General features: G+C 43.3%; 1 protein-coding gene across 2 annotated transcripts in view; it reads left to right on the top strand.

The window, feature by feature from the left end:
- Nucleotides 1–25,150, top strand: part of ABCA1 (ATP binding cassette subfamily A member 1) — a 147,297-nt gene that overhangs the window by 74,230 nt on the left and 47,917 nt on the right. For both annotated transcript variants that reach the window (XM_063649774.1, XM_054500659.2), the window contains exons 8-15: nucleotides 8,291–8,383; nucleotides 13,323–13,563; nucleotides 16,266–16,405; nucleotides 16,738–16,854; nucleotides 21,075–21,272; nucleotides 22,016–22,221; nucleotides 22,744–22,920; nucleotides 24,687–24,909. In XM_063649774.1, the coding sequence (XP_063505844.1) occupies nucleotides 8,291–8,383; nucleotides 13,323–13,563; nucleotides 16,266–16,405; nucleotides 16,738–16,854; nucleotides 21,075–21,272; nucleotides 22,016–22,221; nucleotides 22,744–22,920; nucleotides 24,687–24,909 (1,395 nt within the window). The remainder of the gene's footprint in view (nucleotides 1–8,290; nucleotides 8,384–13,322; nucleotides 13,564–16,265; nucleotides 16,406–16,737; nucleotides 16,855–21,074; nucleotides 21,273–22,015; nucleotides 22,222–22,743; nucleotides 22,921–24,686; nucleotides 24,910–25,150) is intronic.

Raw genomic sequence — 25,150 nt, 5'->3', positions numbered from 1 at the left:
ATCCATCAAGTGTTTATTGTATGTCTGCTTTATACCAGCACTGTTGTAGGCACTGAAGTTCGACCACCAACAAGGCAGATGTGATGCACTTGGAGCTTTCATTCTGGTGGGCACTGAGATCCAGGCTGAAGGCTGAGTCTGGGAATTTGAGGAATTCTTTGTAGGTCTTGGTCTACAGAGTGAGAGCTGTCCTCTCGTTCCAGTTTCACTGATGACCTCTCGACCAGCTCACTCACAGCAGTCTTTGCCAACACGGACACTGTGGGCTGTAGTGGGAGGAATATGGGGTTGAATGAGCTAGGTTTGGGCTCTATCCTTGACTCACCATTGCCTCAGTGATGTGAAAATGGTGTCTGATCCTTAAGGTTGGAAGTCCAGGCATGCAGATTTATCTCCATCTCAATAACGTGGGAAAAAAAAAAGTTTTTTTTTTTGGAAACAGTGGTTCCACAGAAACTGTCCACATGTCTTCCAGTGTGCCCAGCACATTCCCACCAAGTGGATCTTGGTTCATGAGGGAAAGAAGGTAAAGTGAGGGGACCCTGAGGCTCCCAGAAGACAAGTAATGTCACAGCTAGGCTGTGTACAGATCGAAGAAGCAGGTGGATAAGGAGTGAACAAAGTCATCCTTGTCTTGAGGGGTCTTTATTTAGCTTCTTCTTGACTCTTAGGCAAGGACCCAGAATACAGATGAGGCTCGTTGTTACCTTCAGCCTCATGGCTTTTTAGGGCTAGATACTTCAACTTGTTACATGCAGTCCTTAAAGCGTCTGTGTGGGGTTTTTGCAGGAGAGAACACTTGCTCTTCGTGTTCTCCTGTCTGGAACCCGGACATTGTTGGAAAGCATCAGATTTTGTTTGGCTTTGTGTGATTTGACTGCCCACCTGTTTACTTGCTTTCTCCCAGCAAGCAGCCACAATCCTCATGGGTTGGTAATTGGTGGAATGACACACTGTGTAGATTTACTCTTCAGACTCTATGTTCACCTAATTCTTATGGAAAAGAAAAGCACTAGCTGGTAGATATAGCAATGTGTTAATATGACTGCTCAACTCCATTTATACAGACATTTTCACCTTAGTTATACTATTTCTTCATTGAAAATTGTTGCCAGATCTAAGATACAGGTTTAATTTTTTCCTCTGAATTATGTGGTAGTAGATGTGTTTAACTATGTTTAGAAACAGCAAAAAATGAAGCATTTGAATGCGTTAAACACATCTAATTTAAAAGTTAACATTTAGATTGTTGAATTATTTTTTAAAAGATTAGAATGTTCCTAAGAAATGTAGTTCTATAATTTTGTATTTCAATAAAAAATATTAAAATGTTTCCCAGAGGAAATCTTTACTGTCATAGAAATCACCAGAAAGAGATAGCGATTACTTCTGGGTGGTGATAGTCTTTGATTTGTGGTTTACTTGTTTTCAGTTTGAACTAAAACATACTAATCCCAGCCTGAGTTGGATTTTGCATATGGGCAAAGTGAAGTTGAGATTTATGTCTACTTTATGAAGATATTTAAAGGACATTTGAAATGTTTCAATGAACACATAGTAACATGCATTCCCAGGAGGAAAACAAAATTGTGTATTGTGTTGAAAATACTATTCCAATATATGTATACCCACCTCTCATTTTGTTATAGAATTCCTGAAAAATTTGGATGTAGATGAGATTTTTATAAGTTGAAAATATTTTCAGTTGCATTTTAATTGCACAGATGTGTTTTCTACTTCTATTTGCCTGTGACTCCTAATGCATTAGTAATATTATCTTCCAGTGTTCGTTTTGTGTAGTGATAATGGATTAACAAATGCATTCATTCATTTAGCAAACATTTACTGAGCCCTAATCAGTGCCATGCTCTGGGCCAGGGAGGCAGTCGTGTGCAAGGTCCAGCTCTCTCTGTTTCTGTCCTGGTTGGGGAATGGGTGGGAGAGACCAAGAAAGGAGCAGCTGTATGGAGCAGGAGACGCTCTGCTGGGTGTGATACAGGCCCTGATGGGGCCTCCTACTGTGGTCTTTCCAGTCAGGAAAGAAGCATCCTCTAAGTGGGGACCTAAAGAATGGATGTCAGCTAGGTAAAGAACAGGGAGTAGAATGTCCAGGTAGAGGACATAGTATATGCATTGGTCCAGAGAGGAGAGGGAAGAGAAGGTGGCATTTAGGGGAACTGTACCTGATTGAGATAGTTCAGCATGGAGCAGATAGAGCTGTGGAGAGTTTCATGGGAGAAGGAACGATGAGACATGATGCCTGCAGAGGTGGGCAAAGGTCGGCTGAGGCAGGTCTTTCTTCGTGAGCCATGTGAGGCTATAGAGCCTCATTCTCAGAGTAAGGGGAGCCATTAAAGGCTCCACAGGCTGAGTGACTTGAGGTGAATATGAAACAGCATTTCTGTGAATGTGAATGGCCTTTGGAGCAGAACTCACATTAGTCCATCTCTCATCTGCTCACGTACTTCTCTCTTCCTTTTCGTTTTTCTTCTAGAAACACTTACTGGGTGTCTAATTGTTAAGTGTCCAGAACTGTGCTACATACTGAGTTGAAATAAGACACCATCTCAAAGATTAAAGCCAAATTGACTTTGCCAGCTTATAGCCTTTAAAAATTCTTCAGTCCTTCTCGACTTAACTCATAAGTTCATGAGGATGGAAAGAATATAATGAAGCCATCTCTTAGACCCAGAAAGAATGGGGGCATAACAGCCTTTGTCTTTCTGGGGCCAGTGTCGCAGAATGTCATGCTTTTAGGAAACATTGTATGTTGTGATTAACACATTTTGCAGAAGTGGGTGGGAGCTTTCGAATAATAACAGTAAGCATTTGTGCATTCTTCTTGTAATGACATTACAGTTACGATCTAACTGTAATGAGTTATGATCTGAAAATATTGAGTCATACATAAATTCCTGTTAGCTTAACTCAGAAAATATAGTCCCTCGCTAAAGGTTTTATTTTCCTTCTTTTTCCCATTTCCTTTACTTCGTATAAGAAAGTCGCTTGCCTCCTGGGTGCAATGAAGACCTATATGAGTTCGTAGCCAAGAGAATGTTTTTGGTTAGAAAAATAATAGTAGGAATTCCAAGCTGTGAATTGTTTACTGAAGCTCTTTTGAAATAGGATTTGGCAAGTTTCGTCTGCCTTCGTCAAGTAAGCATGAGCAGGAGACCACAGTTAATAGCAGGTGCAGACACATGATTCCTGGACCATATTTTGTGGTCTAGTTTCAAGGCATGAATTCTTTCCTGGGGTTAATTTTATTCAAGGAAGTTATCTGTCTGTTAGATCTGATATGTGCTCAGGCTGACATAGATTCTTTACCCTTCCTTTCTTCCTGCTCAGCTGTCCTTCCTCTTTTATCTTTTCATTGAATTAAAAAGAAAATTATGAAATAGTTTCAACATGAAAAAAGGTACAGAGAATAACACAAAGAACACTCCTGGCCGGGTGTGGTGGCTCACGCCTGCAATCCTAGCACTTTGGGAGGCTGAGGCAGCCAGATTACTGGAAGTCAGGAGTTGGAGAGCAGCTTGGCCAACATGGTGAAACACTGCCTCTACTAAAAATACAAAAATTAGCCAGGCATGGTGGCGTGCACCTCTAATCCCAGCTACGTGAGAGACTGAGACAGGAGAATTGCTTGAACCCGGGGGGAGGTTGAAGTGAGTTGAGATTGCACCACTGTACTCTAGCCTGGGTGACAGAGTGAGACTCCATCTCAAAACAAACAAACAAACAAACAAAAAGAACACTCCTGTACCATCATCCATCATTTTGCCATGCTGACTCCAGGTTCTATTTAAGAAATAAAACATTACAGGTACAACTGATGCCACCTCTGTTTCCCTAGGTCATTCTTCAAAGATAACTCTTATCTTGCAGTTGGATGTTTTAATCCTCTATATCGTGTATACTTACATTCTATGTATAATAATATTTGGTACTGGCCTAAATGTGTTCGCATTGTGTAAGTGTGCATATTGGCCTGCCACTTCATTCAGAATTATGTTCTTGAGATTTATCAATGTTGATACATGTGGAATCTGGTTAATTTTTGCCATAGTATTCTATTTTTATACTAAACTTTTAAAAATCCATGCTTCTAGTCTTTGGCTTATTTTTTCAGGTTATGGTATGTTTGGATGCACAGAAAAGTAAAATTAAGTCATGAGCAAAATATCTGGATAATCCAAGCTTTAAACTTTATGTAGAATTTGAATTGTGTGTTTTGTTAACCCTGTGATGTCAACCCATGCCTGATTGTGTAACTCCAACCAACATTCCTTTGAAAATGGAAATTTGTTTGTACTGACTACAGATTGCTAATATTATTATTAGCAATATATTATTAGCAATATATATTATTGCTAATATTATTAGTGAATACTGAGCACTTAATCTTGAATAAAGAACTAGTTTAAAAGGGATTCTAACAATGGCATTGACTGTTCTACCTTATTACTCATGGGTGGGTTCAGCCAATGTTTCTGTTAGAGACCAAAACCAAAAACAGTCAAATTAAACAAGCAATCAAACCTAACATACAGACTACTGATAAGAAGGTCATATCATAAGCTATGGCATTGAATTGGTGTCTGCTAACGTAAAGGTCTGATGCCCACAGCAAATTTAACAAGGACCTATTTTTACATCCATGGTCAACTACATTCCTGGGTTAAACAGTCATGCTGTAGGCCCTGCTGTGTGCCTGGGGTTTTGCTGAAGTGTGGGGCTTTTAAGACAAGGAGAATAAGCTTGCTCCAGAGTTAAGAAATTTAAACTAAAAATCCTAAAGATGTTGGAAAAACTATTGCCCTTGAAGATGTAAATGCATTCAGTTGGAGAAGATATATTATAAAAACAACAGACCCATTCACTGATTTGTACCCTTCAGGAGACAGATGACTGGTATTGGTGACAGTGGGTGGATGTTGGGTTTGGGGTTTTTAGAAACATCTGTACTTGGTGACTACTGTATCTGATTGGTGTGACAAACCTGGCACCCCATGTGTTTGGCACCATCTTGGGTCCTACTCAGTGCCAGGTGAACTGAGTGGCCTCTTCACTGCTTCAGAGTCTGAAGCAGATTGTAGTATGTGGACCAGACACAGAATATACCACCAAGCACATTGGCGCAAAGCATACTGGGAAGGGAGACTTTGTGAACATGGTGCTGGTTCTCAAACCTCAGTGCTCAAAAGAGTCTCCTGAGGATTCCTGGATCACACCCTTAACCTTCTCATTCAGTAGGTGTCAGGTGGCTGAGAATCTGCATATTTTTTTTTTTTTCTGAGACCAAGTCTCACTCTGATACCCAGGCTGGAGTGTATTGGCGCCATCTTGGCTCACCGGAACCTCCGCCTCCCAGGTTCAAGCAATTTTCCTGCCTCAGCCTCCCTAGTAGCTGGGATTACAAGCACATGCCACCATGCCCGGCTAATTTTTGTACTTTTAGTAGAGAGGGGGTTTCACCATGTTGGCCAGGCTCCTCTTGAACTCCTGACCTCAGGTGATCCACCCACTTTGGCTTCCCAAAGTGTTGGGATTACAGGTGTGAGCCACCATGCCCAGCCTGAATCTGCATATTTAACAAACACCACAGGTGATTCTGATACAGTAGCTCCCCAAACCTCACGGTGTTAGTGAATCCCGGTCATTTACAATTCTGCCATGATTTTGGTCATATTCAAGTGCAGCTGGTAGCATTTTTAGTTAATATATTTTTTAAATAAAGTCACTTCTTTTGGATAATTAAATTTAATTACAAGAGAAGCTATACCACTGCTGTAAAAACAGATGTGTATGTCTGTGTGTGTGCACATATAAGTATACACATACCTACCATAGGGAATGAGTTTTCCTTCAGGTTTTTCAACTTAAATGTCAACTTTGAGGCCAGTTAATATGTGTAAGATATATGTGTGTATATTTGTCTATACAAATAGACATATACATAAATACATACATGGATGCATATAGTATATCTATACACAACCTATTATGCATATCATGTATATTTCATCCACTTAGTATTATCTTTTATTTTGCAGTTTGGCAAATGCTCAGTAAAAGAAAAGGGTTAGAAGGGGAGAAAGGCATTTTATCCCAAGCCTTCAGGAATTAGGATGAGGATGTCTTCACCTTGTGGTGGAGAGTAATTATACCATTAGAGATAGCACACTGGAGTGTGGCTGATATGCTGTGTGATGATAACTCTAGCTCTCTGTCTAGCAGAGGAAGGACATTTCAATAGAAGAAAAAGTTCAAGACCTTGCCGAGAAACAGAGAAAGGATGTTTGTCTTTTTAAGAAGTTGAAAACCCTGTTTGCAGACAAAAGCCCTCCAGTTTTGGCAGTAAACTTTCATGCTAGGGAAGAAAAAGACAGGGGATGACATTGTTGACAATTGTGAGGACTTACCATGTGCCAGGCACTGTGCGAGGGGCTTTGTAGATATCCTCTAGTTCTAGTGCTTATAAAAACTCTGTGATATGTGCACAGCATTTTAAACTTTGCTGCATAGTCGAGAAAATGGAAGGATGGGGAATTTGAGTCATTTGCCCAGGGTTCTATAGCTACCCCAGGTTCCCATGACTGGAGAATTGGGGCACAGGGTGGTGGGGGAGAGTGAGTGACAAGAATCCTAACAATCTTATTTCCATTTGCTCTTTATAAAAGAAGTGGATTAACTACCACATTTTTAAGTTTTTCTTAAATTTACGTTACGTGAATCTGGCGTTTCTTGTTTTGTCCTGGGTTTATTTTGTTTTTGCTATACAGTCTTGAACATCTGTCATCTTGTAGGCCTAATGTTAAACACAAAAACACTTTACCTCCTATAGCTTTCAATTAAGATCTCTCAGTTTGTGTTTGTAATAGTTTTCCAGGCAAGTTCTCCATAGGTTCAGCTTCTAGTGTGTTAACCTTTAGTTATAAAGTGAACCCAAAGAGAGAAAGTAAAAACAAAACACTTCACCTGTTTTTGCTCATGAATTACTCTCTATGGAAGGAACAATCACGAACACCTCTGCATATCACAGAGGCCTACCTGAGTCTGGTGTTTAAGGGAGACCACATAGGTCCCTTTGAGGACTGTGAATGTGGGAATCCTGGGACTCTGGTGAAGAACCCGTTCCAGAAGAGATGAATCAGCTGGACAAGTTCTTTCATAGCACCTTTAGGCAGGTTTTCTCAGAAATGCACATTGAGGATTATGCTTGGATGTTGTGATGATCAGAATGATACTCAATCCCTTCTGCATTTGGAGTTCTTTTTAAAAGAAAACATCCCAGGCTGCTATTTCTCAGAGAGAGTGAGTCCCAGCCACTTCTAGACATTTTTTGTGTAGTCTACATTATAATTTCACAGCAGTCTCTGATATGACAAATGTCAAAATAGCCCAAACTTCTCTAAACTTCAGAGATGTCTGATATGATATTGAATAAAACAATGCTCATAGAAACATCAAGAAAGGTGGATTTTCCCTGGATACTTTTTTCCTGCTTGACAAACAACAATGAAGAAACTGACCTCATGTCTTTTTCTCTTTGGAAGCCTGAACACTCAGAACCCAACTTGAGGCTCCTCAGCTATAGCAGTTCTGACTTCATCATCTGTAAATTATTGTTCTTTTTTTTCTTTAGCTTATGCTTTCTGCCCGAATTTATCTTTTCCCTGTTCTAATGAATTATTGTCCTATATCTGCTGTGCAGTTAGGTGACATATAACAGCAATTAAATATATGAATTGGTACATACAAAGATTTGACTAAAACTCGATGTAAAAATAAGTGTTCTACGTTAAGTTTCCAGTGTTAGAAACAGTGCTGACTTGAACAGAGTGACAGAATTCCATCTTTCCCTATTTTTGACAGCTTTAAACTTTATATTTTCTTCCTTTCTTGTGAGCCATCATTAACTTGCTTCTCAAAGCCATTCCCGTATTACCCATCTTGCAGACGCAGACAGATTTGGGAATTTGCGGTCAGAGTTGTATTGGACACATCCCCCCAGCCCACATGAGATCCTTTTAATCTATTGCATATGAACTGGTTTTAAGTACAATATTCCTACTTCATTTAAAACCATTAATCAAAGAATGAGTTTGAAAATGAACAAAATGCAAACTTACAGTTAGAAATAATTGTAGTGTCTTTAGTTTTGGTTAGTCGGTTTCTTGTTTGTTAAACTCAAGATTGTGAACAGTTTTAATTCACTTGTTTATTTCCAATAGAGATTTCAGGTTTACATTTGAACTCAGAAACAAAGTTTTCTTTCTCATTACAGAGAACACTAAACTCTACATCTCCCCTCCCGAGCAAGGAGCTGGCTGAAGCCACAAAAACATTGCTGCATAGTCTTGGGACTCTGGCCCAGGAGGTAAGTTGTGTCTTTCCAGTACCAGAAAGCGGATCATCCACTGTATCAGTTTTTTCATTCCTGAGTTTGGCAAGAGGTCCTTTTGATTTGATTGTCACATGGGATGTAATATCAATTTTCAAAGTATAAGTGATGTAAAAAATAATGTTTTGATTTCCTTATTTTAGAAATGAAGAAATCTAAAACGCATAGATGTCTTAGCTAATTGGTTAGTGGCTAACAGCTGGATATCTAGTTTAGAACCTTCTCCATTTTTTCTCTTTGCCCCTAGGTAATCATACATTTGTAAAGAGGAGAATTATCTCTGCCACCGCCCATGCACTGCTTTTGTCTGACCAGCAATTTCTCCATATTGCTTCTTCAGTAGCAAGGCTAATCATTTTACCAACACACATGCTTGCTAACTAACAGGAATAATGTGGTACCCCTAATTCGGCCCTTTCCCTTGAAAGCGTCTGGCTTCTGAGGTTCAACTATGGGAATATGGTCTCTTAATGAACATTAAGTTGAGTTTGCCTTTTAGGTCCACATGTTGACAAATGTATCAGAGTAATCTCTGTCCTAGGATCAGAGGGCCTGTAGGCACTTGCAAAAGCAGTTAGCGCTGACTCCCAGCCAGTGCACACTCCACCTTTCTGACTCCCAGCCTTGTCTCAAATTAGACTTGGAAGCGAGGAGCTGTCTGGTGTCCCCCTGCATAAGAAGCTGAGCCAGGGGGCAGTGCTCACAAACAACACAGACTTTAATGTGTAGGACATTGGAAAATAATAATTTGTGGGGAAATTGTCTCAGACTTGGTCCACCCTTATTTTTAGCTGCTTCTCTAATCCATTTTTCTTTTTTGGGTGCTTGTATCTAACCTACCCATTTTTTGGTGCTTGCATCATTTTTTCAAATATCAAAAATGAACTTTATGTTTTCTAGCAATGAAAGTATTGCATGTTCATTGTGGAAAATGCAGAACACTTGGAAAATACAAAAATGCTGAGATCAAACACTATTGATACGTTAGTGTATTTCTTCCTGTCCTGGTCTACTTTCTTTCTTTGAATTCTGCTCACGTGTCTCTGACTGATGAGGTTTGACTTTTGGGTTCCCTTTCCAGAGGAGAAGCCTTCTTTCAGCTTGCCATTTGTTACCCTGGTTATGAAGGCTGGTGACCTTTTTTACTAGGTAGAGAAGCTGGACCAACTGGGGTTCTTTCAGGGGGAGAATGAGAAAGAGAAACTGTTTTGCAAGCCTGTAGCTATTTCTCTAGGGCCCTGTTAGCTGACATTGACATGCCTTGCATTGCTCTGCAGATCCCCTCCCAGCCCTCTGTCCCTTGTTCATTTCTAGCCTTAGAGAAAGCAAAGCAGGGTCTGTAACAGGGGAGGCTGCCTCTAAACTCAGGGTTTGGTTACAGGTGTTTTCACTTACATCGCTGGCCCTGATTTTTTTTTCTGGTATTAAAAAAAACAAAACTGGAAGCAGGTGATGTTCCCCTTGCTGATGTGGTGGAAACTCTCCAAGTGAACAATATACGTTTTTCTTGGCAGCTGTTTCTTGTGCCCTGCTTGCTCCTGGTCCAGGACAAGCGAGGACCATCTGCTTCTTTCAATAGAACACCTCCAAATCCCTTTGATCACAAGTTACTCATTGTCTAACTTGCTATTTCTGTGAGATAAATGGGAGAAGATCAATAACTGCACTTGTTTGTCCGGTCAGTGTGTGGAAAGTTGATAATTTTGACCAAAGCACACCCCTTGAAAGGAAAAGAAAAAGGAAGTGAATGTCTTCTGAGAAGCTGCCTTGGTTCAGACAGTGTGACCCATTTCCCTGTATACTCCACATGACAAACCTGAGTGGGTCTCATTGTGTCCATTTTGCAGATGGCACCAAGGCTTAGAAAAGTTAGGCAACTTTTCCAGTCACCCAATGAGTTTAATTGACAAAACTGGGATTCAAACCCAGAACTGTTAGATTCCGAAGCCTGTGCTGTTGCCTGCTTCGTCGTGAAAACCTCCAGTAGCAACTGGAATAGAAAGGAGAACCTTCCAAGGAAGAAAATATGCACTAGTAGAACCTGGAAATTGGGAGGAAATGAGGACTTGAGGAATAAGATGAATGAAAGCTGACATGAGTTTCACATCTGGGTGATGGGAAGGGAGGACAGGGAGGCAGCATCTCAGATGTCCACCCAGCACCGACCAGCTGCCTGGCATTGCTAGGTGTTGGGGACTCAGCAGTGAACACGCTAACTTCTCTGTTCTCTTGGGGCGCGTATGGGGTGAGAGACTGAAACAAACAGGTCAGTGTACAATGCCACAGGAGGGATATACGCAGTGAAGAAAAAGCAGGGTAAGGGGCATAGAGCATGAGAAGGTGCTTTTTTAAAGGGGGTGATTAGGAAAGCTCTCTCTAAGGTGACAGTTGAACCTGAAGGAGATGACAGCATGTCTGTGGTGAGGGAGGGAAACTCCGAACAGGAAGAATGGCAGATACAAAGACATTGATGCTAGAGCATGCCTAAGGAATGTGTTTAAGGACCAGGGAAAGTGAGCAAGTGGTGGCAGGAGGAGAGGAGCTCAGAGCAGGAGGAGGTGAGTGCCATACAGGCCTTGCAAGACTTTGGATTCCTGCTGGGTGAGATGAGAATTCAGTGGAGGGCTTGAGGGGAGGGGACATGATGTGATCTAGAGTTTAGACTGTTTACACTCTGGTTGTTGGGTTGAGAAGAGACTGGGATGGGGGAAAGGGAGGGCAAAGGACACTGTGCTGGGTTGAGAAAGCAGTAAGTGGTTTTCATTCATTCACTCAACCGATGATGTTCAAATGCCACCATCATCCGTGGGCTAAAGGATGAAGAGCCATCCCTCCCTGAGAGTCAGGAAGCACTTCCCAGATAAAGTTTGGAGTGTGAGCTGAGGTGTAGGAGAAAGAGTAAGAGTTTACCCCTGAAGCGGGTGCTGGGAAGAGTCATTAGTTTGCAATAACTCAATAATGTATGGTGCTTCTTTAGAAAGATTTGCTGACTTTATGTGGGAAGAAATTTGGTTTTTTGGGGAGTGGTGGGATGGTGGTGAGGCTGCCTATGGAAAGAGAAGTGAGTGTTTTGACTCACTATTATTTAAAAATCTCTAGGGCTGTTCCAATAAGCAACAAAAGGCAAAATGGCCTGGCTCTCTGTCCGCTTTCTGGCTGTATTCCCCGTACAGGTTATGAAAAGATAAAGTTGGGAAAAGTTGTCCGCCTCACCTAATTGTGTTCTTGTGGAGTGTGCTAGATACCCACTCTCTGGAGAAAAAAAATCCTTGTGGCCTCTGACCCACCTCTGGAGAGCCTAGTTCCCTTCTGGAGGCAGAAGGCAAGGCTTAGGACCTAGAGAGTGCTGGACCACGCCACTCACAGGAACCAGTAGGCTGTGAGGTTGAAAGCTAGGCATATGGAGCTTTCCAGGCTGGGTGCAGGGCCTCGTGACCCCTCCCCCTCCCCTCTGTGCTCTATAGCTCAGTCTTCCCAGGCAGTGTGAACATGCAGTGACATTTCAAGGAATATAGGGATTTATTAATGATTTATTGTGAAATGTTGGGAAATACAAAGTACTCTATAAATATTTCATAATAGCATTGGGGCCGAGAACTCCACAAGTGCCGGAATACATTTGCATGTAAGACAGAGTGCTGCCCGGGTCATTGATGCTTGTTGAGTGGCAGTCACAGACACACCCTTGGCTGCCTGGGGTTTCTGACTCACCCTGTTGGAGCTGTTCTGTGCAGGGCATCCTCTTGTGTGGCATAGGATTTGTGCCTCACCACACACTGTTTTAGCTTTCTTGTCTTGATGATGAGTAGAGGGCAGTGTCCAGACCATGGTGTAAGCATCTACTGCCCCCCCAGGGTTACCAAAACCAAGCCAAGTTGTGTCTCAGCGAGCTCTGTGAAACATGGAGAAGTGGAGTACTCAGAGACATGACATGACTTTTCAAAGGCTGTAAGCTGATGAGAGACATAGCTAGGATTCAGACTCGAGTTTTTCTTTTTTTTTTAGACCGAGTCTTGCTCTTGTCGCCCAGGCTGGAGTGCAGTGGCACTTGGCTCACTGCAACCTCTGCCTCCTGGGTTCAAGAAATTCTCCTGCCCCAGCCTCCCCAATAGCTGGGATTACAGGCACCTGCCACCATGCCTGGCCAACATTTTTGTATTTTCTTAGTAGAGATGAGGTTTCACCATGTTGGCCAGGCTGGCCTCGAACTCCTGACCTCAGGTGATCCACCGCCTTGACCTCCCAAAGTGCTGGGATTACAGGTGTGAGCCACTGTGCCTGGCCCAGAGTCGAGTTTTTCACCTTATGCTTTTTCATTGCCTGACACTTTACTGAGACCAAGATAGGGAACTTCACATACAGTACCTTTTCTCCCAAGGCGGAAGAGGGCTATTCAGTTTCTACACTAGAGTTCGGGGAGTTTTAGAAGTGAGTCAGTTATCGAGGATGAGAGCAGTTCCTGATAGGCTCAACCACAATCAGATGTAGCTGTTCAGAGAAAGCACTCTCATCTATAAACTAGAAGATAATCCCAGTGAAACAAAGCCCAGGTCCAGGGTCTTCACTAACTCCAGGCTGTGCTTCTCAAACTTTAGTGAGCATAGGAATCACCTGGGCATCGTGTGAAGCTGTAGATTTGAATTCTGCAGGTTGGCAGAGGGGTCTCAGAATCTGCATTTCCAACAATGTCTCCAGTAATGCTGATGCTGCTCGTCCCTGGACCACAGATTGGGTAGCCAGGTTCTGGCAAGCTCATCCCAAGGCTTTGAGATGACATCAGACAAAATATGTTCTGGGACATGGCTTTTGAGAGGTCAAGAAAATAAGATGTTTCTTTCTCTTCTCATCCCCAACCCTTGCACTACCTTTTCCTCCCTTCCCCTATCCTCCTTTTTCTCCCCATCCCTGATGCCAGCTGTTCAGCATGAGAAGCTGGAGTGACATGCGACAGGAGGTGATGTTTCTGACCAATGTGAACAGCTCCAGCTCCTCCACCCAAATCTACCAGGCTGTGTCTCGTATTGTCTGCGGGCATCCCGAGGGAGGGGGGCTGAAGATCAAGTCTCTCAACTGGTATGAGGACAACAACTACAAAGCCCTCTTTGGAGGCAATGGCACTGAGGAAGATGCTGAAACCTTCTACGACAACTCTACAAGTGAGTGTCTGTGCAGACCCCAGCCCTGTCCCCAACCCCATCCCTGCCTTAGTTCTGGCCTTGGCCTGTGTCGTCTCCTCCCTCTGTAGCAGCGTTAGATACATACATGCCCATTTGCCCACCAGACTGAGCTCTCCTAGAGGAGAGAGGCTTCTCTTGAATAGCTACCTGTCCCCAGTTCTCTGAATGTAGCCTGGCACATCTCAGGTGCACAGTAGTGTTTATCAATGGAATGAATGATTGACAGCCAACCTCCTGGTTTTCTGTGGGATGTAGAAAGGTGGCTTTCAGGGTGATCAAGAATGAGATAACGGTAGAAGGACAAATCCTGCAAGATCTCACTTATATATGGAATATATATAAGGTAGAAAGTGTCAGTTTCACATGATGAATAAGTTCCTGGGATCTTGATGTACATCGTGATGACCATAGTTAGTAACACTGTATGGTATACTTCAAATTTGCTAAGAGAGTAGATCTGAAGTGTTCACACTACACAAAAAAGGCAACTATGAGGTGATGGATTTATTAACAGCTTGATTGTGGTGATCCTTTTACAATGTATACATAGATTAAAACATCACACTGTATACCTTAAATATATACAATTTTTATTTGTCAGTTATAACTCAAGCTAGAAAAGCATTTTTAAAAAGGATGATATTCTGGTCTTAATATTACCATTGAGATAAGCTTTATAATAACATAAAAAGAACAGTAATGATAATAGCAACAACAACAACAAAAAACTAACATTTAAGTAGAATTTCTTGTGCACTATGCATTCTGTTTAAGTTATCTCATTTTACCCTCGTGATAACCCTGCAGGGAAGATTCTTTAACCCCACATTTCATAGGCTCAGAGAGGTTAAGTGCCTTGGTCAGAGCCACATCAGAGTTAATCCACAAGAGCCAGGATTCAAGCCCAAATCTGCCTGGATCTGTGCTCTCTAAGATAACTGTCAGTAGTGGCCATGTGTGTTCTCACACTCAGACATTTGATCCGCTCATTGTTTCCCATTCTTAGCTGCAAGGCAGTGTTAAATAACCCTGTGTCTCCATATCTGCTCCCCACACTTAAGCACTTTTGTGGGCCCGTGTGCCATATGCCTCGTGGCAGCAGGGATCCAATGTCACAGTTTTAGGCAATGGCATCCTTTTCCTTGAAAACTTGATGCAGGGGAACCTTTCTCCATTTCCAACCACAGGTGTGTCTTTCAGACACTGAGTGAGGCAGGTTTTGTACTTCATTGTAACACAAGAACCTTTTCTTCTCTGGAGTAAAGCACTCCAGACATTCGCAAGTTGCTTTACAAGCCTGAAGAGGATGGTACTGTAGGCAACTTTAATTAAATCCCATCTCCTCCTCTCCCCCAGCTTGCAAGTTGACCCAAGGAAGCCTTCATTTCCATGATAGACTTAATTGTGAGGGCATCCTCATTAAAAAAAAAAAAAAAAAAAAAAATTCTATTATCTTTCCAGCATATAGAAGATAGTATCTAAAAAACCCTGAAAAGCTTAGAATGAATTTTTAAAAATCAGGGATCCTGCTGGATAACCAAACCCATTTGTCTGTTACAACTTTTGTATTTGGGTTTTTGTTAAGTGTACATATAATGGTTTGTGTTAATTAAAGAGAATTTTTTTTTTTTGAGACGGAGTCTCGCTCTGTCGCCCAGGCTGGAGTGCAGTGGCGTGATCTCGGCTCACTGCAAGCTCCACCTCCCAGGTTCACGCCATTCTCCTGCCTCAGCCTCCCGAGTAACTGGGACTACAGGTGCCTGCCACCATGCCCAGCTAATTTTTTTTTTTTTTTTTGTATTTTGAGTAGAGACGGGGTTTCACTGTGTTAGCCAGGATGGTCTCGATCTCCTGACCTCGTGATCCGCCTGCCTCGGCCTCCCAAAGTACTGGGATTACAGGAGTGAGCCACTGCGCCCTGCTGAGAATTTTTTTTTTTTTTTGGGAGACGGAGTTTCGCTCTTATTGCCCAGGCTAGGGTGCCGTGACACAATCTCGGCTCACCGCAACCTCTGCCTCCTGGGTTCAAGCGATTCTCCTGCCTCAGCCTCATGCGTCACCATGCCCAGCTAATTTTGTATTTTTTAGTAGAGACAGGGTTTCTCCACGTTGGTCAGGCTGGTCTCAAACTCCCAACCTCACGTGGTTCGCCCGCCTTGGCCTCCCAAAGTGCTGGGATTGCAGGCGTGAGCCACTGCGCCCAGCCCCAAATTTTGGTTTTTGCTTGAAAACTGAGGTCTGAATTCAGCCTTCTGGTTGCCCCTCAAGAGTCAGTTTAAATGTTGGTCATGTTAGTTGTCAGTGAAAACAAATGGGAGGCTGGCATGAGAGTGTGAATCTGGAGTTGGGAGGGCTTGTTCTTCATGAAAACATTTTTCTGGATCAGCTCAGTTGTGAGTTATCTGTCATTGATGTTATAATAAGCTCTGATTATTTATCAAGCATCATTCTTTATAGATATCTCAGTTTAATCTGAGATAATCTCCACATCTCTCCACATAGATGTTATGAATTTTACTTTTACAGAGGAGCCAACTGAGGCTCAGATAAGTTACTTATTATATGACTAGTAGTGGTAGAGCTGGGGTTTGAACTAAGAACTCTCTGGCTCCAAAGCCCTTATAAGTTTCTATCAGTATATGACCATGCATATGAGCATTTGTCTCTCCTGTTCTTCGTAGCTCCTTACTGCAATGATTTGATGAAGAATTTGGAGTCTAGTCCGCTTTCCCGCATTATCTGGAAAGCTCTGAAGCCGCTGCTTGTTGGGAAGATCCTGTATACACCTGACACTCCAGCCACAAGGCAGGTCATGGCTGAGGTAAGCTGCCCCCAGCCCAAGACTCCCTCCCCAGAATCTCCCCAGAACTGGGGGCAAAAAACTCAAGGTAGCTTCAGAGGTGTGCGCTAAGTATACTCACGGCAATTCTGGGATTCCCAGAGTGAAAACCTCAAGTCTGATGCAGACCAGAGCTGGGCCAGCTCCCCAGTCCTGGGTGTAGAATCATAGTTACAAGCAGGCATTTCTTGGGGTTGGGGAGGACTGGCGCGGGGCTGCTGTGATGGGGTATCTTTTCAGGGAGGAGCCAAAGCGCTCATTGTCTCTGCTTCTCCTCCTTTTTCTGCGGTCCCTGACTCCCGACCTGACTCCAGGTGAACAAGACCTTCCAGGAACTCGCTGTGTTCCATGATCTGGAAGGCATGTGGGAGGAACTCAGCCCCAAGATCTGGACCTTCATGGAGAACAGCCAAGAAATGAACCTTGTCCGGGTGAGTGTCCCTTCCATTATTACCATGTGCCTGCTTGATACTGGAGGGGTGCGTTTCTGGTCACTTTCCCAGGTGTGAGTGAGGTGAGAATTCTTTCAGTTTATCTAGCTGGGGGAATGTAGTGAGCATAGCTAAAGTCACAGGGCACCTCCTCTCCAGAAGTACAGGCCATGGTGCAGAGATAACGCTGTGCATATCAGCATCCATGCCACTCATGGTCAAATAGCAGTTTTCTGAAAAACTTAGTGAGGGCTGGTGTTTGGAAGTAGAGTTGAGTAATTGCAGTAGCCTGACTATTTTCATTTTTGGCTGCAGCCTCTCAGCCAGCCACAGCATCTCCCTGTGTCTTGGTAGGTTTTGGAAAGAAGTGTGGGAGCAAAAGCATCATGTTACATGTAGTCTGGCCTGAGATACTCATTCTCAGGGCACTGTGTGAATGACGAGCTGCCGTTACTGTGTGGAGGGGAAATGCACTTAGTGCTTCAGAGCCACTTGAAAGGGTAAGTGCTCTAGAGACAATTGGATTCAAATGTGGAGCAGGCTGAGCAAGAACAGAATGTCTCCTTTGCCGGAGCCTGAGTGCTGTTAATCACATCTTCCTGCCTTGGGCTGAGTTAGAGAATCATTAGACTATTTCCTGTTTCCATGGTGAGAGAGGCCTCTTCCTTTTGTCTCTGCTCCCCTTAAGAAGCAGGTGAGGATTTTGCCAGGTTTCTTGTTTTGAACCTTATTGACTTTAAGGGCAGCTGGGTTTTAGAGGCTGTACCTACCTAGGGGGAACACTTCCGAAGTTTAGGACTATTTCCTGATCCACTGGGAGGCAGGTTACTGAGGAAGTCCGTTTAAAAACAAAGGACTTTATACTGAGAAAAGCATAAACAGTGATTTGTATGGATTCACACTGACTAATAATATAGCTCATGCCATTAAAGTGGGGTCTCTTCTTTAAAGGAGGGTTATATGATCTAGCCCCGTAGACCTAAGTGTGGTTTCAGGCCTTTTCTTCCTGGTCCTCTCCTTGGAATCCATATTTCTACTAGTTGGACTTTTTCTGTTTGTCTGGCTCTCAGAGGATTATAGGAGGCCCTGTGAAGTGACTCAGTGAATTTTGATTTGTGGGCAAATAGATGCTTCCCTAGTCTGAAATTGAGAGTTTGCCTTAGATGCTCCAACTCTTCATAAGCTCCCAGTTCTTAGAGGACAAGATTCTTGTAAACATGGCAGTGGCATTCATTAGGAATCTAGCTGGGAAAATCCAGTGTGTGCACTTGGAAATGAGGGAGCTGGGGCCGGAGAAAAAGGCATGGGCATGCCCCGGAGGGACTTGTGTGTCAAGCTGAGGACCTTTAAGCTCTAGGGTACCAGGCAAGGGGAGATGTAGATACGTTACTCTGATGGGGTGGATGAATTGAAGAAGGACGAGGCAAGAATGAAGGCAGAGACCAGGGAGGAGGCTCTGCAAGTGGCCAAGGCATAAAGCAAGAAATGAGGCCTGGTGACTGCTTAGTGGTGGAGCAGTGAAAGAGAGGGAGGCATCAAAGCGAGTCTTGATTTCTAGCTGGGTGGGTGGTAGCGATGTCCAGTAGGCCAGTGGCTACTGAGGTCTGCAGTGGAGGAGGGTGGTTGGGCTGGAGATAGATGATGAGGGAGTCATCAGCCTGTGGGCGGAAGAAAAGGGAACCTCTTCCAATGGTTTTCTTTGCTTCTTCTCTCTCTCTCTCTCTTTTTTTTTTTTTTTTTTTGACGGAGTATTGCTCTGTCACCCAGGCTAAAATGCAGTGGCATGGTCTTGGCTCACCACAGCCTTCGCCTCCCGGGTTCAAGCAATTCTCCTGTCTCAGCCTCCAGAGTAGCTGGGATTACAGGCACGTGTCACTGTGCACAGCTAATTTTTGTATTTTTAGTGGAGACGGGATTTCACCATGTTGGCCGACTGATCTTGAACTCCTGACCTCAAGTGATCCACCTGCCTCAGCCTCCCAAAGTGTTGGGATTACAGGCATGAGCCACCGCGCCCGGCCTTTCTTCCCTCTCTTAAAGAGTGTTTATTTAATTCCACAGACATGAGCTTGTCACCCCCTGCAGCCTGGCATCTCCCACACGAGGTGATGGCTGAGGCTTCTGCTTCTGCTAGGGTAGCTCTGATCTTTCTGCTTTCTCTGGCACTGTCTACCCGTGTTGCCTCACCCCATAGGTCCCAGGGCACCTCTCTCGAGCGAGTCATGGAACCCTCTGACACTGATTTGTTCTCTTTTCTGAGCTGCTTTTAGCCACCCATCCTCGGGCCCTGTTTTCTCTCTGCCTCCACCCTTGCAGGCAGTCTTAGGTCTCCTGCCCCTCGCGAGCACCCTAGAGAGGCCACGTGCTCAGCGATCTCAGCAGGCGCATCTTTCTAGTCTTGCTGTTCTTTCTGGCCATGTTGTTCAGAAGCCATACTGGGCAGGGCTGACTTCACCCTAAAGGCTGCATCTCTTCACTCTGCTTTTGTTTGTTCCAAATAAAGTGGCTTCAGAATTGCTAACCCTGGCCTCTGTGAACTTGTGAGGTACAATTTTGTGTCTGTTATGTTAACAAAAATACATACGTACCTTCCTGGTGATGGTATAAATTGCTATTCTCTATTGGAAATCAATTTGGAATGAAAATTTCAAGAACCATTTTAAAATGTGCTATCCTGTGTACCTCCATTCCACCCACCCCCAGGAATGTAACCTACTGAAATAATTTTAGAGAAGTCACCATATGAGAGAAAACGTTATTGCTATATTGTTATTGTGAGAAATTGGAAATAGACTAAATGTTCAGCACTATAGGAATAATTAATGAAATTACATATACTCTATAAAATCATTATGCTCCCATTAAAATAATAAATACAAAGCCGCAAGGGGGGAAAAGCTTATAATGTTAGTGAAAATAAGACCGATTTTTTTTATAAAGCAGCGGTTTTCAGACCCTTGGAGACTCCAATTCGGTAGAACCAGGGCTTCATCTTCTCTCTCGAAGCTGTGACAGGAGTTGCAAATGCCTCTCCTTTTTGCTGAGTTTGCAGCTGCTGTTTTTCTGGCAGCACATCTGTGCAGGCCTCTGCCTCGGCCCCTCTGGATCTGCTGATTGAGGAGCGGATTGATCTGTCCTTCTCTTTCGTGAGGACCCATGTGAGGACCCAACCGGCAAGGGAACAAAAAATGGAAATAGGCCTCCTTTGCATCATGACCTGTACATCCTGCAATTGGAAAAGATTGTACTTTAGTTGGTTTAAACCAGCAGCATTATTTTTCTAAACTAAGCAGTAAGAAGGAATTAGGTTTTATGTGGGATCAACAGACTGGGTCTCAAAAGAGGAAGGTGATAGAACACAGTGGGGTGGGGGAGGTGCACTAGAAACAGAGGGCCTATGCTTTCATTCTGGCTTTGCTACTTTATAGCTGTGTGACCTAATCTTAGAGACTTAACCTCTCTGAACTTCAATTTTCTCATCTATAAAATGAGAAATATTAAAAGGATACTCACTGGGCTGGTGGCTTGTGCCTGTAATCCCAGCACTTTGGGAGTCTGAGGTGGGAGGATCACTTGAGCCCAGGTGTTCAAGACCAGCCCAGGCAACATGGCAAGGCTCTGTCTCTATGAAAAAATTAAAAATTAGCCAGGTGTGGTGGTGTGCACCTATAGTCTTAGCTACTTGGTAGGCTGAGATGGGAGGATCACTTGGGCTTGGGAGGTCAAGGCTGCAGTGAGCTGTGATTCCATCACTGCACTCCAGCCTGGGCGACAGAGCGAGACACTGAATCAAAATGACAACAACAACAAAAGGCAAAAAAATAAAAGTGCCCTCTTTATGGAGTTGTGTGAGGTGAAGCATATACACTATTCAACGTAGCAACTATATAAAGGAAGTATTGTTGTTGTTACTGTAGTTAATAATGTTAAGTGAGATGTTTGGTATAGTGGAAAGCATATGGACTCTGAATTCAGACTGGTCTGACTTTGAGTCTCACCTCCACATCTAGTAATACTATGACCAACCCCTGGTTAAAATCATGTTTTTTTTTCCTTCAGCCTCAGTCTTCTCACATGTAAAATAGGGACACTGTCATCTACCTCAGTTTTCTGTGAGGATACAACAATGACAGTGTATATGCAAGTATTTTGTAAATTTTATAGTGTTCCTCAAGATTAGGTTGGTGTTTACTACTTGTACTTTCTCACTGGAATGGCAGATGCTTTTGGACAGCAGGGACAATGACCACTTTTGGGAACAGCAGTTGGATGGCTTAGATTGGACAGCCCAAGACATCGTGGCGTTTTTGGCCAAGCACCCAGAGGATGTCCAGTCCAGTAACGGTTCTGTGTACACCTGGAGAGAAGCTTTCAACGAGACTAACCAGGCAATCCGGACCATATCTCGCTTCATGGAGGTGAATCTTTTGCTTGGATCATTTAGAAAAGACTTAACGGCTTCTTTCTCTGAGAGGTTATAATAAGGTTCAGGCAGGAGGCAAGTTTAGAAATAATGTATAGTCTCATTTACAAAAGTATCCCTCAAGCCTAACACAGGATTTGGTAACAAAAGGCACTCAATAAATGTTAGTTGAGTGGTTGAATGAGTAAATAAACTCTAGCTTTAGTAAATTAGCTTATTCTATATAGGCTCAAGAGAATATTTCTACCCATTTTCTTCTAGGTTTTCCTATCTCAGTGACTAATGGTAGCAAAGCATTCCCTTAAAAAGGCATTATTTGTGAAACTTATCTAAAATCTAATTCAGGTCCAATTAAATTTTTAAAATTTTATATTAAAAATTATATCAGTAGGGATGGGTAAGAGGTGTTTTGGTCTGTTTGGTTGGTTGGTTAGTTGCTATGACTCAGAATTGCTGAGAAAACAGAAAAGTAAGATAAGATCATTGTTTTAACCTTTTTTCCCCACAAAATCAATAAATAACATATCTCTAAATTACTCTTAGAATTTCTCTTAAATTGCAGTGAAAAACCAAAATCCTCCATTCTTGGTTGAAGATTGGAAAACTACGTTAGAGAGCATTAGAGAGAGAGGATGAGCAATCGTGTAGTCAGCCCTTGCCTCCTAGTGTAGGATTTGTCTCAGCCATTGCTTGTTGTCCTGGCTGCCAACGTTCTCATGAAGGCTGTTCTTCTATCAGTGTGTCAACCTGAACAAGCTAGAACCCATAGCAACAGAAGTCCGGCTCATCAACAAGTCCATGGAGCTGCTGGATGAGAGGAAGTTCTGGGCTGGTATTGTGTTCACCGGAATTACCCCAGGCAGCATTGAGCTGCCCCATCATGTCAAGTACAAGATCCGAATGGACATTGACAATGTAGAGAGGACAAATAAAATCAAGGATGGGTAAGTGGAATCCCATCACACCAGCCTGGTCTTGAGGGGGTCCAGAGCACCTATTAGGACAAGAGATACTTTATTTTAACTAAGAATTTGGTAGAAATTTCAATAACAACAAAAAAACTCAACTTGGTGTCATGATTTTGGTGAAATTGGTACATGCCTTGCTGGAAGGTTTTTCATAGGTCATAAAATATCAGTATCTTTTGATTTAGCATTTCTACTCAAGGGAATTAATTCCAGGAATTTTGGTGGCAGGCACCTGTAATCCCAGCTACTCGGGAGGCTAAGGCAGGAGAATCGCTTGAACCCAGGAGGCGGAGGTTGCAGTGAGCCAAGATCGCGTAATTGCACTCCAGCCTGGGCAATAAGAGTGAAACGCCATCTCAAAAAAAAAAAAAAAAAAGATACAAAAATAGAAAAAGGGGCTTGGTAAGGGTAGGTAGTAGGGTTTTGGGTGTTTTTTTTTTTTTTTTTTTAGTCGCATGGTTCTAAAGGAATGGTTGATTACCTGTGGTTTGGTTTTAGGTACTGGGACCCTGGTCCTCGAGCTGACCCCTTTGAGGACATGCGGTACATCTGGGGGGGCTTCGCCTACTTGCAGGATGTGGTGGAGCAGGCAATCATCAGGGTGCTGACAGGCACCGAGAAGAAAACTGGTGTCTATATGCAACAGATGCCCTATCCCTGTTACGTTGATGACATGTAAGTTACCTGCAAGCCACTGTATTTAAGCAGTTTATACTGTGCCAGATGGGGGCGTGCGTATGTGTGTGCATGTGCGTGCACGGGTGAGTGATCTGGAAATAAGATGCCAGATGTAAGTTGTCAACAGTTGCAGCCACATGACAGACGTAGATATATGTGCACACACTAGTAAACCTCTTTCCTTCTCATCCATGGTTGCCACTTTTATCTTTTTATTTTTATGTTTTTTTGAGATGGAGTCTTGCTCTGTCACCCAGGCTGGAGTGCAGTGGCTCAATCTCGGCTCACTGCAACCTTCGCCTCCCGGGTTCAAGCTATTCTCCTGCCTCAGCCTCCACAGTAGCTGGGACTACAGGCTCATGCTGCCACGCCCGGCTGATTTTTTGTATTTTAGTGGAGACGAGGTTTCACCATGTTGCCCAGGCTGGCCTTGAACTCCTGAGCTCAGGCAATCCACCCTCCATGGCCTCCCAAAGTGCTGGGATTACAGGCGTGAGCCACTGCGCCCAGCCCACCACTTTAATTTTTTTACACTCTACCCTTTCGGTCAAAATTTGCTCAATCTGCACGCTTAAAATGTGTCATGACAAACACATGCAAGCACATACTCACACATACCCCCAGACGCAGAAACAGCATCTAAACTTATAAAAGCACAGTTTATGTAAATGTGTGCACTTCTTCTCCCTAGGTGGTAAACCACATTTCAAAACAACCCAAATGAAACTGAACAAAGCTTCTTCCTCTTAGACTTTTTAGAAAATCTTTTAGTGCTGAGTCACTAAGCTGCCAAGTTCTCATTGTGGGAACTATGCCTTTGGATGTAATGATTTCTTCTAAGAGAATGGGCGGAGGTGTAGTTATTGCAGACATCTGAAATATGTAATGTTTCTTCCAGATTCTGGAAATTCTCTTATTCTCTGTTGGTGGTGGTGGTGGTGGGATGTGAGTGTGTGTGTAGGGATCAGGATGCGGGAGGAGCTGGGTTCTCCTTGTATTGGTTCTCTGTTTTGCATTGAATAGTGTGTTTCCTTGTATGGCTATCTATAGCTTTTCAAGGTCACCAGAAATTCTCCTGTTTTTCACCTTCTAAACAATTAGCTGGAATTTTTTAAACGAAGACTTTTACAAAGACCCCTAAGCTAAGGTTTACTCTAGAAAGGATGTCTTAAGACAGGGCACAGGAGTTCAGAGGCATTAATAGCTGGTGCTTGTTGTCAGGTAGTGAATATGTGCCTGTATGGTAAAGCTTTGACGTGAACCCCAGGTTCAGGGTCCAAAATCTGTGTCCCTTTTACTTTGCAAATTTGCATTTTCTATTCTAGCTTGGAATCTGAAACATTGACAAGAGCTGCCTGAAATGTATGTCTGTGCTGTGATTAGAGTTACGATAAGCAAGTCAATAGTGAGATGACCTTGGAGATGTTGAACTTTTGTGAGAGAATGAGTTGTTTTTTTGTTTTGGTTTTTAGTACTTTAAAATAATCTACCTTTAGTTTAAGTATGGCTCACAGTTACCTAGTTACTGAAGCAAGCCCCCAAAGAAATTTGGTTTGGCAACACTTTGTTAGCCTCGTTTTTCTCTCTACATTGCATGGCTCGTGAAGCATTGGATCATACGTACATTTCAGAGTCCAGGGCGCCTTTCCTTCTGTGGCCCAGATGTGGTGCTCCCTCTAGCATGTGGGCTCAGAGGCCTTGGCCTATCACCCTGGCTCACGTGTGTCTTTCTTTCTCCCCTTGTCCTTCCTTGGGACCTCCAGCTTTCTGCGGGTGATGAGCCGGTCAATGCCCCTCTTCATGACGCTGGCCTGGATTTACTCAGTGGCTGTGATCATCAAGGGCATCGTGTATGAGAAGGAGGCACGGCTGAAAGAGACCATGCGGATCATGGGCCTGGACAACAGCATCCTCTGGTTTAGCTGGTTCATTAGTAGCCTCATTCCTCTTCTTGTGAGCGCTGGCCTGCTGGTGGTCATCCTGAAGGTAAGGCAGCCTCACTCACTCTTCCCTGCCAGGGAACTCCGAAATAGCTCAACATGGGGTAAGGGAGGAGAAGAAGAAAAAAAATCCAAGCCTCTGGTAGAGAAGGGGTCATACCTGTCATTTCCTGCAATTTCGTCAGTTTTCGTTGGGGAAAGTGAGGCCCAGAGAGGGACAGTGACTTGCCCAGGGTCAACCCAGCTGGGTAGCAGCTAAGCAGGATGAGAGTGCAGGGTTCATGCTT

This window comes from Pongo pygmaeus, chromosome 13 (genome assembly GCF_028885625.2).
Source record: "Pongo pygmaeus isolate AG05252 chromosome 13, NHGRI_mPonPyg2-v2.0_pri, whole genome shotgun sequence".
Lineage (NCBI taxonomy): Eukaryota > Metazoa > Chordata > Mammalia > Primates > Hominidae > Pongo > Pongo pygmaeus.
The sequence above is the reverse complement of the archived record's forward strand: the minus strand, read 5'-3'. Positions and strand labels throughout refer to the sequence as shown.